The sequence below is a fragment of the Nerophis lumbriciformis genome, linkage group LG01 (genome assembly GCF_033978685.3).
Source record: "Nerophis lumbriciformis linkage group LG01, RoL_Nlum_v2.1, whole genome shotgun sequence".
Lineage (NCBI taxonomy): Eukaryota > Metazoa > Chordata > Actinopteri > Syngnathiformes > Syngnathidae > Nerophis > Nerophis lumbriciformis.
The window spans coordinates 44,070,140-44,084,375 of NC_084548.2; the positions used below are offsets into that span (position 1 = coordinate 44,070,140).

General features: G+C 42.7%; 1 protein-coding gene across 2 annotated transcripts; it reads left to right on the forward strand.

Moving 5' to 3' along the window:
• Nucleotides 1-344: 344 nt before the first annotated feature.
• Nucleotides 345-4,570, forward strand: LOC133621088 (probable G-protein coupled receptor 173). 2 transcript variants are annotated; one of them, XM_061982933.2, is made up of 2 exons: nucleotides 345-1,192; nucleotides 1,971-4,570. In XM_061982933.2, the coding sequence occupies exon 2, from the start codon at nucleotides 2,109-2,111 to the stop codon at nucleotides 3,303-3,305; it is 1,197 nt and encodes a 398-aa protein (XP_061838917.1). In that variant the 5' UTR covers nucleotides 345-1,192; nucleotides 1,971-2,108; the 3' UTR covers nucleotides 3,306-4,570. The 2 variants fall into 2 exon arrangements, with proteins under 2 accessions (XP_061838917.1, XP_061838923.1); XM_061982939.2 differs by having other exon boundaries at nucleotides 345-1,112.
• Nucleotides 4,571-14,236: the final 9,666 nt, after the last annotated feature.

Consider the following 14,236-nt stretch of genomic DNA (forward strand, 5'->3'; position numbering starts at 1 on the left):
AAAAGGTTGAAAAACACTCTGCTAGTTTACCTCGAACAATATATTGTTGTCAATCATTGGCACTTCTTCCCGGCAAACCTTTACTTTCCTTACTTTTCTACGCTAATGCCTCCCGCATTTCTTGGCGATTGGGATGTTCCCCCCCCCCGCCACACAACAGGGCATGTGAACACGCAAAAAAACCTCCTCATTCGGTGTGGCTCACCGGCGGCTCCGAGATGGTGTCCAACATGGCGTCTTGTAGTCACGTGTTGGGCTTTTGCCCAATCATTTCGTAGATCTTCTGAAACCGAGTTGACTCGCCCTCCTCTCTCTCTCTCTCTTTCTCCGAACAGAACCGAGTGATTCCGCAAATGTACGAGCTGCGGCCCGAGCGAGCAGCCATAATTGGGATTATTCAGGAATAATTCGCTCAATCCAGCTGCCTTTTTTGCCTTTTACTTTTCTTTTTTTAATCATTCCTCCTACATTACTCGTCATTTCGACATCGTTGACGATGTGAATCTTTATCCATTTGCCTGTTTTTTTTTTCATTGTGCCGCGGACGGGGCGCCTTTTTTTTTTTTTTTGTCATGTATTCCGGGTAGCTCAAGCTTCGCCGGGGAGCAAAACAAAGGCTGTATTTCAAGTGTTTGCGTGGAATTTCATCGCCCCCCCTCCCCCCCGGAGAAAGATGGAGAAATGGAAGACTTGTCTGTGCGGACACAATCCACGTCAAGCGCGTTCATTTAGGGGCCGCACGGTCGTTCTCTCCCGTCTCTCTGCCGTCTGTGGGTGGGTTTTTATAAGCATTGAAAATCTGACATCATTTGGATAAATGCAAGGAAGAAGATAGTTTCCGTTTGTCCTCTGGAGATCCACCCGCGACGTGATGCAGCACAGACTGTTTACACGGCCGACGCTCAGTGGATATAGTTCTCTTTTCCCGTTAGCCGCCTCTTAAATGTGGCTCAAGCTTCATCCCGGATTGTCTGATCAGCTGTTGGCGGTGCTGTTGTTGATCGCGTGTTCCCGTTTCCCCCCCCCCCCTGCGTGGATTTATGCATAACAGGTGTTGTTGAACACGACACGAGGATTTATTATGTGCTCTTCTTCTCTCCCTGCGAGCAACGGTGAGACAAAAGCGACTCATATTTTTGATGCTGTTTTTTTTTTTTTTTTTTGGGGGGGGGCACAAATGAGAGGATGCAAGGTATGTGTGTATAACACACGCACGTATGCACGCACACACACTCTTGGGTGGCGGGGGGGGGGGGGGGGGGGGGGATTGTGACACCTGTTTCTGTGTTTTTTAGCCCATCCAGGCCCAGCTGACATGGCAGCCTCCTCTAAAGATATTTGTCAAGGTGGCAAAGGGCTTGCATGTGTGTGTGTGTGTGTGCGTGTGTGTGTGTGTGTGTGTGTGTGTGTGTGTGTGTGTGTGTGTGTGTGTGTGTGTGTGTGTGTGTGTGTGTGTGTGTGATGAAAATGAGCGTACATGGCCTACATTGACAAGGCCCACCCAGACTAGCACAGCAGCGTGTTTTACATGAGCCCGCATTCACAAAGAGGCCCTGCTACCATCATTACAACCATTTTTCTGCACACTTGTGAATGGTGCAAAGCGAACATCCTCACCCTCTCCTGACACCATTTCATTTGCAACAGCATCTCTCGGTTTGTTGGACGGCGACTGCTCCTTCTAACCCCCCCCCCCCCATCCCTCCACCCGCCCCACTCTACACCCCCGTGCATTCACTCAAACACCCACACTTGCACAAAGTATGCGAGCTGTTGTATCTTAGCAACGGGATAGGTAATTACCGAGAAAGCCGAGGATCTGGCGTTCCGTCGAGCCGCCGATCTGATCCCGGCATTTGAGGAAACAGGAAGGGGTCACATTTTCGCGGTGTTGCCCGACATGACGACAGCTCGTCTCGGCGGCGGGGCCGGCGTCCACCCCTTCATGAAACGTGTGTCTGTGTTCACAGGTGGCGAGCTGCTGGACAAAGAGGAAAGATGAGTCTGACGTGTAGAAAATACCTCCTCTTGTAGAAGCGAGCAGACGGCGGCTGTAAGAGGATCAGTGGAGCTTATAGAGCAGGCACACCCGTGTGGCGGCTGATAGAATGGCCAACCAGAGCTTCGCCATTGACGGCCCGGGCAGTTTGCTGGCTGTGTTGGCCTCACAGAGCGGCCTGGCCAGAGGAGGCAGCAGCAGCGACAGCGGCAGCGGCGGAGGAATTTCGGCCACAGACGTGTCGGCGTACTTCAAGTTAGTCTTCTTAGGGTTGATCATCTGTGTCAGCCTGGTGGGCAACCTCCTGGTCTCCATGCTGGTCCTACGAGACCGGACACTCCACAAAGCCCCGTACTTCTTCCTGTTGGATCTGTGTCTGGCCGACGCGGTCCGCTCGGCGGCCTGCTTCCCCTTCGTGCTGGTGTCGGTGCACAACAGCTCGGCGTGGACCTACAGCGCCCTCAGCTGCAAAGTGGTGGCGTTCATGGCCGTGCTCTTCTGCTTTCATGCTGCCTTCATGCTCTTCTGCGTGGCCGTCACGCGCTACCTTGCCATCGCCCACCACAGGTTCTATGCCAAGCGCATGACCATCTGGACCTGCGCCGCCATCATTTGCATGGTGTGGACTTTGGCGGTCGCCATGGCGTTCCCGCCCGTCTTTGACGTGGGTACGTACAAGTTCATCCGGGATGAGGATCAGTGCATTTTTGAACACCGCTACCTGAAGACCAACGACACCCTGGGTTTCATGCTCATGCTGGCCGTAGTGGTTCTGGCCACGCACGGCTTCTATGCCAAACTGCTGCTCTTCGAGTACAGGCACCGTAAGATGAAACCGGTCCAGCTGGTACCGGCTATCAGCCAAAACTGGACCTTCCACGGTCCCGGCGCGACGGGCCAAGCGGCGGCTAACTGGATCGCCGGGTTCGGTCGAGGTCCGATGCCGCCCACTCTGCTGGGAATCCGGCAGAACCTACACAATCAACACCGGCGGCTGCTGGGGATGGATGAGGTGAGGTCCGAGAGGAGGCTGGGTCGCATGTTCTACACCATCACCCTGCTCTTCCTGGTCCTGTGGGCTCCTTACATCGTGGCGTGCTTCTGGAGGGTGTTTGTCAAGTCGTGCAGCATCCCTCACAAGTACCTCTCCATCACCGTGTGGATGAGCTTCGCTCAGGCCGGAGTCAACCCCATCTTCTGCCTCCTGCTCAACGAGGATCTGAGAAAAGTGCTGCGAGCCCACCTGCCCACCTACTGGAGGACTAAACAACACCTGCCCCAGGACGAGGCCTACTGCATCATGTGAGGGAGGTCGCCAGGAGAATGTCTTTTAGATACGAGAAAAAGGATATGACCCCAACTTTTTTTGCCAATGGCACGGTGCCATTTTAAAAAGAATGTCGATATTTGTCTGTTAGAGGTTTGGACGCGGCAACAGAAAACTGAACTCTCGAATGGTTCGTGTTTTCTGATGATGGATGAATAGGTGAGCTCACCCCTGGAAGTGAAACGGATGCCATTTTTATTATCATGTTGCCTTAATAAAGAGGGACACAGTTCAGTGTCTGTGCCACTTGAGGCACAAAACTGAGCATTAGAACGTTTTGATCACAGACCTGAAACACATCATGAGGAACTCAAAGAGTCTGAAAGGATGGAGCGACCGCCTCGGACTCCTTTTCGTGTCATTAAAAGGAGTCTTTGGATTTCTTTGGATACATTTAAATAGCAGTGACGAACCCACCAGACCCCTAACATGCTTTTGGACTTCATTTGGGGTGCGCTAGATTTCTTTGTATCGTAAACAAACAAAAAATTGCCTGTTTTTCCTTTATTTGTAAACAATACATGGTAAGCAGATGACACTATTTTGAAATATGACTTGGTTTCATATTGTACGGACTGTACAGGAAGGTATACTCCTGCTTGTGTGTTTTTTATATTGCATTTGTGAGTATACGTGCGCGAGGGGGAAGCATGCACTGATGTACCGATGCCGACCATGTTGGTGCAGCTGTGATGTCATCATAATTACACGTTGACCATGGTTGTATGGGAACAACGCCGACGAGGTCATAGCAGTCTAGAGAGCGAGAGGGGGATGACCAAAAAGGACTGAAGATGACGTGAACAAGTCAACATGATATGTGCTCTGGTATTATAATACAAGCCATCAAATGGAAATGGATGATTTTTAAAGTATGAAAGACAATGCCTAATATAAGCGATTAGAAAATACCGCAAGCAGACCACCTGAAGTACTTACGTACATTGTACAAAAAATATGCAAATAGGCATTTATTTGCAGATCAATGATGATGGGGAATGTTTTTAAAGTATCGACAAGTGATTCTAAATGCGGGTGAATATTAAATGTTAAGCCATTCCAACGTCAACCATTTGAGTGTCTGGATGGATCACACTTCTTAAGTTGTTCTTCTTCCCCCAAACTGTCTCCAGCAGCTGTATTGAGTGGTCTCTCCAAATTCAGATTTGTGCAACTGCAGTATATTAGGCATAGATATAAACGTGTGCAGTCGATCTCGAATGTGGACACTTGCACTACATTAGCATGTATTCCACCGAATTTCTGATTGGAAACGGGGCAGGGGGGGGGGGGGGACTTGTACAGATGTTGATATGGAAGTCCAAGTGAAAAGTGAACTGAGCTCTGTGATTTTTACGTCTGGCATTGCTTTGCGAGATGATATTCTGTAACTGTACAGTTCTGCTGAGGTGGCTCTTTTGCCCACTCATCAATAAAGACTCTACTTTTGATGCATTCCGAGTTATGTGGTGCCTGGGAGGCGAGACGGCTGTGCTACTGCAGGAGAGATGGTAGAGTATGAGGTGCATTTGTAACAAATGATTATTTTAATAGTCCACCAGTCAGCAAGTTGTTTTTTTTCGATTGGTGGACTAGTCAAACAATTCATTGTTTATGATCTGCTGTACTGTAGTTTGAGGTTGAGTCCCCAACTTGATTTTAACTAATTTTGAAAACCTATTACCAGGGCTGTCCCGCCCTATAGGCGGAGAATGCGTTCTGCATGGGCCCCGCGCTACATGGGGGGCCCTGTTTTGCCTGAACAACCACATATAAAGTATAATGTGTGTACATTATAGGTGTAATGTCAATTGATGAAAGACATACACATTTACAACAGACGTTTGGATTAGTCTCCTTTGTACTAAAATAAATAATTGAACAATTAATCTTTATTTCTTAGTTGTACAGCAAAACATGCATAAAATGTATTTTAAAATTGATTAAAAAAAGCATAACAATTGTTTTACATAAATAAAAAATTGTGAAAAACGTTTAAATGTTAGCTACTTCTCTTTGTTTATAATGTATATTTTCTGCTGGATCTACTCTATTTTATGCTGCCTTTTTTTATGCTGAAGCATAAAAAAAGGATTTGTTATTTATTGTATATTTTATATACACATATAATCCATCCATCCATTTTCTACCGCTTATTCCCTTTGGGGTCGCTGGGGGCGCTGGAGCCTATCTCAGCTACAATCGGGCGGAAGGCGGTGTACACCCTGGACAAGTCGCCACCTCATCACAGGGCCAACACAGATAGACAGACAACATTTACACTCACATTCACACACTAGGGCCAATTTAGTGTTGCCAATCAACCTATCCCCAGGTGCATGTCTTTGGAGGTGGGAGGAAGCCGGAGTACCCAGAGAGAACCTACACATATAATCTAATATAATAATATATTACATCAGTATATATCATATACTGTATATATAATATATAAATATAACATGCATGTTATATTTTATATTGCTACTATGTCTACTTTATACCTGCGTTATCCTTTCCATCCTTACACTTTCCATCCTTTGTAACTGAGCTACTGTGTGGAACAATTTCCCTTGTGGATCAATACATTTTGTCTAAGTCTAAGTCTAAATACCTCCAAATAAAATTCTGTATAGGGTCCTGCCTATTAAGCTATGGTGAATTCAATTGTAAAAAAAAAAATCACCATACATTTCTGGGAAAGGAATCATTTTACTTTATGACACCAAAGTATAAAATATCAGTAAAAATAAATCATGTCCAGTAAACATGACATTCAGTGCAAAATGTATTTTTTATTAGGGTTATTTAGCTGCAATCATTTACCTAAAGGAACACAAGTGTGCACATGAACATTCCTGGGAGTCTATCAATAAACTTTTGCTAAGCGACATTATTAAATCTTTGTCGATTTATTCTTACAATAAACATTGTTGATTATTTGGACTAATCGTTGCAGTCCCAGAATGTTCGATAACATTCCACCTACTACCTGTAGAGTTTAGACACTGCAGCCTCACAGGAAGGTTCTGGGTTCCAATCTTGAGCATTCAGTCTTTACGTCTTCTCCGTGTGTTTGTCTCCAAAAATGTGAAAGTTCATTGAAGACTCCAAGTTGTTCATTTGTGTGTGCTTGTGGAGAATGCGGTCTGCAGAAGTATATTCCCTTCAAAATCAGGATTTTACCCCGTGAGTAAATTCGTTAACTACCTCTGACCCTGAGCTATGGTAGGCCTCAAAGGCGCCAAATGTAGAGCACCCACGTGGGATTGATGGCAACTTTCAATCTTTAAAATCATTTTTGAAAAATCAATCTTGTTGTAGTTGATTTTGTGGCAAGTTTGGTCCATATTACAAAATAATAAAGCCACAAAGCATATGGGATATTAACTTCGCTGAACGTCTATTCTTTGTTTTATACACACACACGAGCACACACCGGCAGAATTGTAGATCAGTGCCTTGGTAGGCCTAAAGATATTATAAATATACAATTTAATGTAAAAAAGTTATATTTTTCACCATTGGGTTGCAGACGAGATGGTCCGAGACACTTCCGCTTGCTTACAGGGAGTTGCTCTTTGTGTTGGGTTTGTTATATGCTGTCATTTTTGTGTCTGCACCGTTATTGTAGTTAATGTTCTTTCTAGTAGGATTCATGATTGCCATAAAATATTCAACTATTAGACATTTAGTCTGCACAGGGCATAATCAAACCAAACTATGAAGTTAAGATGAGTGCCCCAAATAATGGGGCTGCAAGTTTGAGACCTCTTCCATAGACAGACATGAGGTTGACTATTATGATCTCTTTAATCTCAATCTTTCCGCTCAGAAGGATGTTCCTGACCAGCCCGTAAAGCCAACAACATTAATGTTCCTTGTTATGGAGAAAATACATTTGGCCTTTATGGGACACTCATAGTTCAACATGTCCCTGCATGACATTTATTGGAGAACAAAACAAGACTTTTACCTTTATGATGATTCTCACGTCAGTGGAAGGGTGCTTGTGCTGCTGCTGCCTCACAGTGATCAGGAACATGGTTCAAATCAGGACTTTATTTGATGTGGAATTGCATGTTCTCTCCTGGTATTCTGACATCCTTTCAGAGTCCAAAAACATGAATGCTGAGACTCCAAACTGTGAGTGTGGATGGGTGTCAGTGGGTCCTTTGATTGACATTGACGTCAGTCCAGTCAGTATTATTTTATTACCATTTTTAACCATATGGTTTCACTGCCGCTTGGATGGCATGTTGGGTCCATTTTCAACAAAAACATTCAACCATTCATTTTCTATATTTTGTCCTCACGTTCACACTGATATTCACATCTATGGACAACTCAGAGCCTAATGATATATTTAGTAATGGATCTCCTGACTGTGAGGCAGCTGTGTTAACTAACCATGCTGCCATGTTAGTTGTGTTCCTGCTAATGTCCTCTCAAGCCCTGTCCACACGGAAACGTTCGAGGTCAGAACATTCAAGTATTGCATCATGTCCGCCTTTCATCCACATGGCAACAGCCAGGGCTGATTTGAGGCGTTGTGTGGCCCTAAACAAGATACTGTTTGTGGCCCAATTTGAGTCTTTAACATGACTTACTATCAATATTGTTAGACTCCTGAAAAGTAATTATTGACCTTATTTGTTTGAAATTAGCCTTTTAAAAGACAGCATGCAGTTTGCCCCCAAGATTTTATATAGAATAGAATAGAATGCCTTTTATTGTCACTATACACAGGTACAATGAGATTAAAAGCAACTACAGTATCAGTGCAGCAGTCTACAAATATGCAAAACATAGGAAGGAAAGAAAAGAAAAATAGTGCAAAAGGAGGTAAGGTGCACAGTCCAGTCCTGAGAACGAATGTTCTGAATGTGTTGTTTAAATCAGTGGTCCCCAAGCACCGGGCCGCAGCCCGGTATCGTTCCGTGGCCCTGTACCGGTCCGTGGATCGATTGGTACCCGGGCCGCACAACAAATTAAAAAAAACAAATTTTTTTTATTTTATTTTATTTTAATTTTAATTAAATCAACATAAAAAACATGAGATAAACTTACAATTAGTGCACCAACCCAAAAAACCTCCCTCCCCCATTTACACTCATTTACACTCATTCACACAAAAGCGTTGTTTCTTTCTGTTATTAATATTTCTGGTTCCTACATTATATATCAATATAGATCAATACAGTCAGCAGGGATACAGTCCGTAAGCACACATGATTGTATTTTTTTATGACAAAAAACAAAACAAAAAATGCTTAGTTACAAAAAGGTTGAGGACCACTGGTTTAGATAATATACTATACACATATATGTAACCGGTGGTCTTTTCCTCTGCGTTGTGTGGCTTTTATGAAACACGACCGACACCATGGATCGCTCAGCTGCACTTTACTGATAAAACACATAATACAATTGTTGTCAATAACTTTCTGCCATCGTCGAGCCCCTCTCCCGTTATGGTAGACAAAAGGGCAAGTACAACAGTGAAATAAAAACATACCTGATAAAACACAGAATACAATTGTTGTTAATAAGCTTTTGCCATTGTCGAGCCCCTACACAAATATAATACAGAACAAGAAAGTGAACTGAAGTTCTTAACATGACAATACATTTTCTGTCATTGCATGGACGCCTACCTCTCCCGTTATCGTAGACTAAAGAGAAGTTGGAAGGCGTGTCCAACGCATATAAAAAGACAAGTGTCACAGTATTTATTGCAGTAGAAGGGACAACGAGACAATGGTTCCACATTGACAAAACATCGAACAATATTCAGGTATTTACATGTAACTTACACGTTTTGTGTAATTATAACAATAATAAAACATTATAAAATAAACTATTTACAAGACATAATTGACCCTGTTACACATATATGCAGAAGCATTCAGACTGTGGGTGGAAAGTAAAAATTGCACACAGAGGGGTGCTAGACTATAAAATCAGTGTCAATGAGAGTTCACCGTGGTTATGGCTTTAGGGAAAAAACTGTTCTTGAGTCTGTTGTCTTAGACCCGATGACCCTGTAGCGCCTTCCTGAGGGCAGCAGGTCAAACAGGTCAAAGCAACAACTTTATTACATTTTTGTTCTGGTTATCTAATTCATGTAGGATTACCATTAGTGGATGATAATAATACATCATTATGATAATTATAATTATTAGTGCATCTACTGGGGGTTAAGCCTCCCCTGTTTCCAAAAATTGAATCAAGGTTGTCATCATATGTGCTATGAGAAACAAAAGTGTAAACATACTTTGTTTGGATTTATCATATTGTGACCTTTCTTCTGTCACCTCCTCCTGGTTTCCAAATGTTGTGTGATTGCATACTGTAAATGTGAGCTTTGATGACCTTATGACGTCTGTGTTGAGTGACGAGTGAAATTTGGGTGTGTTGTCACCAGAACGAATTAACTATTTTGCACACACACACACACACACACACACACACACACACACACACACACACACACACACACACACACACACACACACACACACACACACACATTGTCCAAATCTCCCCAAACTTGTCCCAATTGTTTGTGTTAGTTTGTTTTGCAAACATGTTTTGTGTGTGAAATTAGTTTTTTTTTTTAAGTTATTGCAAAACATATTTTCTGACGAGTCATGTCATTTTTGTCCAAATCACCCTAAACCTTTTCCATTGGTTGGTGCTACGTTTCTGCTGAAAAATGGTTTATTCTAACTAAGTTAGTAACGTTTTATAGAGCTGATTATTAATCATAAGTGGGTAATAATTTAAAAACGTCTATAGTTAGACCACATGTTTTTGCAGCGCAAAAACGTAACAAATGATTGGGGCAAGTTTGAGAAGATTGTGCACATGGTTGGAGGGCTGTTTATGAATAATAATAACACTTTAATACCATAAAAAAAAACATAAAACGTTAACTTAAAAACTGCAATGACACAAACTAAATGTTTTGCAGCACAGACGTAGCACAGACAAATGGGTCAAGTTTGGGGAGATTTTAACATTGTTAGGGGAGTTCTAGTTATGATTAAAACAGGTTAACTACATGTTAATAAGCGTATAAAAACATAAAACGTTAATAATTTTAAAATCATAACGTATAAACAACCTTTTTTTGCAACACAGACGATTGGGACAAGTTTGGGCAGATTTGGACAGGGTAGGGGGCCATCTTCACACAGTTGGGTGTAGGTCAGGCCTAGAGAAAAAAATGTGTCTGGGGGCTGGTATATCTATTTTTAGGAACACTAATACAAAACCTCACAATTATGTCTGATTGAATGCTAAAAACGTTATGACAGACTGCCTTAAAAAACTGAATGGAATTTTACCGTACATATTTTTACTGAATGAGACACCCAGAATGTACATGAAAATAAAGAATGTGGGATTTACAATATTAACTATGAAGGATAAAACACTGAATATTGACAAAATATAAACGTCACATTCTCTCTCGACATATTTTACAATCAAGCGAAATGCAACAAAAATGCAACAAACACAGTGGAATATGAATGTGAAGGGTAAAAAAAATCCACCTACAATCTGATATATCTGATACATCAGTAAGCTTTAGAACTTTGTTGTAAAAATCTCTTTTCGCGTCTGTCCCTGACACCCACATTTCAGGCTGGCCGCTCTGGAAACAGTCTGTGGAAACGCTCCCCACCCACAGTGCTTGGTGCCTCGTCTGAGCTGCTGTGACTTAGATTACCATAGTAACTAATTAGATGACCATAGTAACTAGTATATCATGCAAAAGCGCAGATTCCAACCATTGAAATATTTTGTATAGTTCAAGACTTAAAGGGGAACATTATCACAATTTCAGAATTGTTAAAACCATTAAAAATCAGTTCCCAGTGGCTTATTATATTTTTCGAATTTTTTTAAAAATTTTACCCATCACGCAATATCCCTAAAAAAAGCTTCAAAGTGCCTGATTTTAACCATCGTTATAAACACCCGTCCATTTTCCTGTGACGTCACATAGTGAAGCCAACACAAACAAACATGGCAGAAAGAACAGCAAGCTATAGCGACATTAGCTCGGATTCAGACTCAGATTTCAGCGGCTTCAGCGATTCAACAGATTACAAATGTATTGAAACGGATGGTTGTAGTGTGGAGGCAGGTAGCGAAAACGAAATTGAAGAAGAAACTGAAGCTATTGAGCCATATCGGTTGGAACCATATGCAAGCGAAAACGACGAAAACGACACGACAGCCAGCGACACGGGAGAAAGCGAGGACGAATTCGGCGATCGCCTTCTAGCCAACGATTGGTATGTGTTTGTTTGGCATTAAAGGAAACTAACAACTATGAACTAGGTTTACAGCATATGAAATACATTTGGCAACAACATGCACTTTGAGAGTGCAGACAGCCCAATTTTCATCAATTAATATATTCTGTAGACTTACCCTCATCCGCGCTCTTTTCCTGAAAGCTGATCTGTCCAGTTTTGGAGTTGATGTCAGCAGGCCAGGGAAGCTAGGGTCGATAGGGGGTTTAGCTCGCTCGTCTGCGGGAACAAACTGCCGCCATTGCTTGCCGTCCTACTGAGGTCCTTTGTCCCTGAATTGCTCACACACTCCGGCAGATTCAATGGGAGTCTGGCGGCAGATTTCTTTGACTTTATCGTTGGAAATGCATCTGCTTTGAGTGTCGCAGGATATCCACACATTCTTGCCATCTCTGTCATAGCATAGCTTTCGTCGGTAAAGTGTGCGGAACAAACGTCCAATTTCTGGCCACTTTCGCATCTTTGGGCCACTGGTGCAACTTGAATCCGTCCCTGTTCGTGTTGTTACACCCTCCGACAACACACCGACGAGGCATGATGTCTCCAAGGTACGGAAAACAGTCGAAAAAACGGAAAATAACAGAGCTGATTTGACTCGATGTTTGAGAAAATGGCGGATTGTTTCCCAATGTGACGCCACGTTGTGACGTCATCGCTCCGAGAGCGAATAATAGAAAGGCGTTTAATTCGCCAAAATTCACCCATTTAGAGTTTGGAAATCGGTTAAAAAAATATATGGTCTTTTTTCTGCAACATCAAGGTATATATTGACGCTTACATAGGTCTGGTGATAATGTTCCCCTTTAAGGTAATTTGAAAACATCACTGCACATCATAATGGCAGCTACACTTTCCATCTTAAAGATCCAAATAAATAATTTGGGAATGTCCAGTGGGCCAGATTGAAAAGCTTAACGGGCCACATGTGGGCCCCGGGCCTTAATTTGCCCATGTCTGGTGTAGGTCATCATGGGTCTCAAACTAGCGGCCCGGCGGCCATTTGCGGGCCCCCACCTAATATGAAAGTTTAATGTCAGTGCAGCCCACGACTTTTATATAAATGGCACTTTGTGTTGTGTTGGGTGTGGAGCTGAACGAACCTACCAATCACAGTGGGGTATATAGCTCTTGGGGGCGGGACATGGACCGGGCTTGACGCAAGCACAGAAACATTTCTCAATGAGTGAAAGTTACAGCAGCGTTGCCATGGTGAGTTTTCTTCCATGCCTGACTGGCTGCCTTGTTTCTATTGGGCACACAAAGGCAGTCATCCCAGTGTGCTGCGTTTATAACACTTCCAAAAAATATATTTTTAAGTTGCTGCCCAGTGGGACATTATACGTATATGTCTCTTTCTGACAAAATAAATCAAAGTGATGCGTACGTGGCGGGATAAAAGAAAAGTAAGGAACTCAACGTATCCTAATGTAGTCTGCAGTAACATAGCAACACCTGTCCATCAAGAATATATATTATATTATAATAATATTAATAAAAATAAATAAAAAATAAAGGAATACCTGATGCAGCCCAGCTCCACCCAGACTCTGCCTTTAAGGGCCCCCGGTAAATTGAGTTTGAGACCCCTGGTGTAAGTTGTGCTACACATTTCCAACTTGATTAAAACAATCTAATTATTGATTTTTTATGACATATTTTATAACGGATAGAATTAAAGAAAAAAAATCTTTAAATTTAAACAAAAGCCCCAGGGCCTCATATTTTAAGCGTTGCATGGATAGACACATTCAAATCCAGAAAACATTGTACGCAAGAAAGCAATTCAGATGTATTAAAGTGAGCGCGCGCACAAATCCAAGAACAATTCTGTTACATCGCAATTCACTTGTAATTGATCCCAGATCACGGCTATGCCACGCCCCTTTACAAATACGCAAATAATATTGACAGTAGCCATGTGCCTGAGATCTGCACACTCTGCCAAACCAAGATTCAGTATGACATGGTAGCAGGTGCGTCTTTCTCATGTTTCCAGCAAACAAAAGAGGGTTGAGATTGAGAGCCATTCATTGATGTGTCCTCCGACAAGCACAAATGCTGAAATAAAATAAAAAAAATAGTTGGACAACAGGACTAAGGTGACGAACAACACGGATGTGCATGGCCAAAACAGGTGAGAGGACCAGAGATAAAGTAGTGCTGCTCCCCGTTTGAAAAGATAGTCGCTGCAATGATACGTAAAACTTTAGAGGTGGGTGAACTCTGATTATCCCCAATATAAATATAATTTGTGTAACTTACAACAAAATGTGTTCATATACTAGCCTGCTCACACCTAGATCGGAGTTTCATGTGAAAATTACGTAATATTGGGTTTTAAATATTTTCAATCTGAACATGCCAGCATATCAAAAAAGGATTCTAACGACTTTGACTCCTATTTGATGACTCAATTTATTATTACAACCCAGGAGAGGACTTGCTGTCGCAGCCGTACGTGACAAACAGTCGGCCACCTCATCGCAGGGCCAACACAGATAGACAGACAACATTCACACTCACATTCACACACTAGGGCCAATTTAGTGTTGCCAATCAATCTATCCCCAGGTGCATGTCTTT

What these genes read in the sequence shown, in the direction of transcription:
- LOC133621088 (XM_061982933.2), top strand. Translation starts at nt 2,109, where the DNA reads ATGGCCAACCAGAGCTTCGCCATTGACGGCCCGGGCAGTTTGCTGGCT.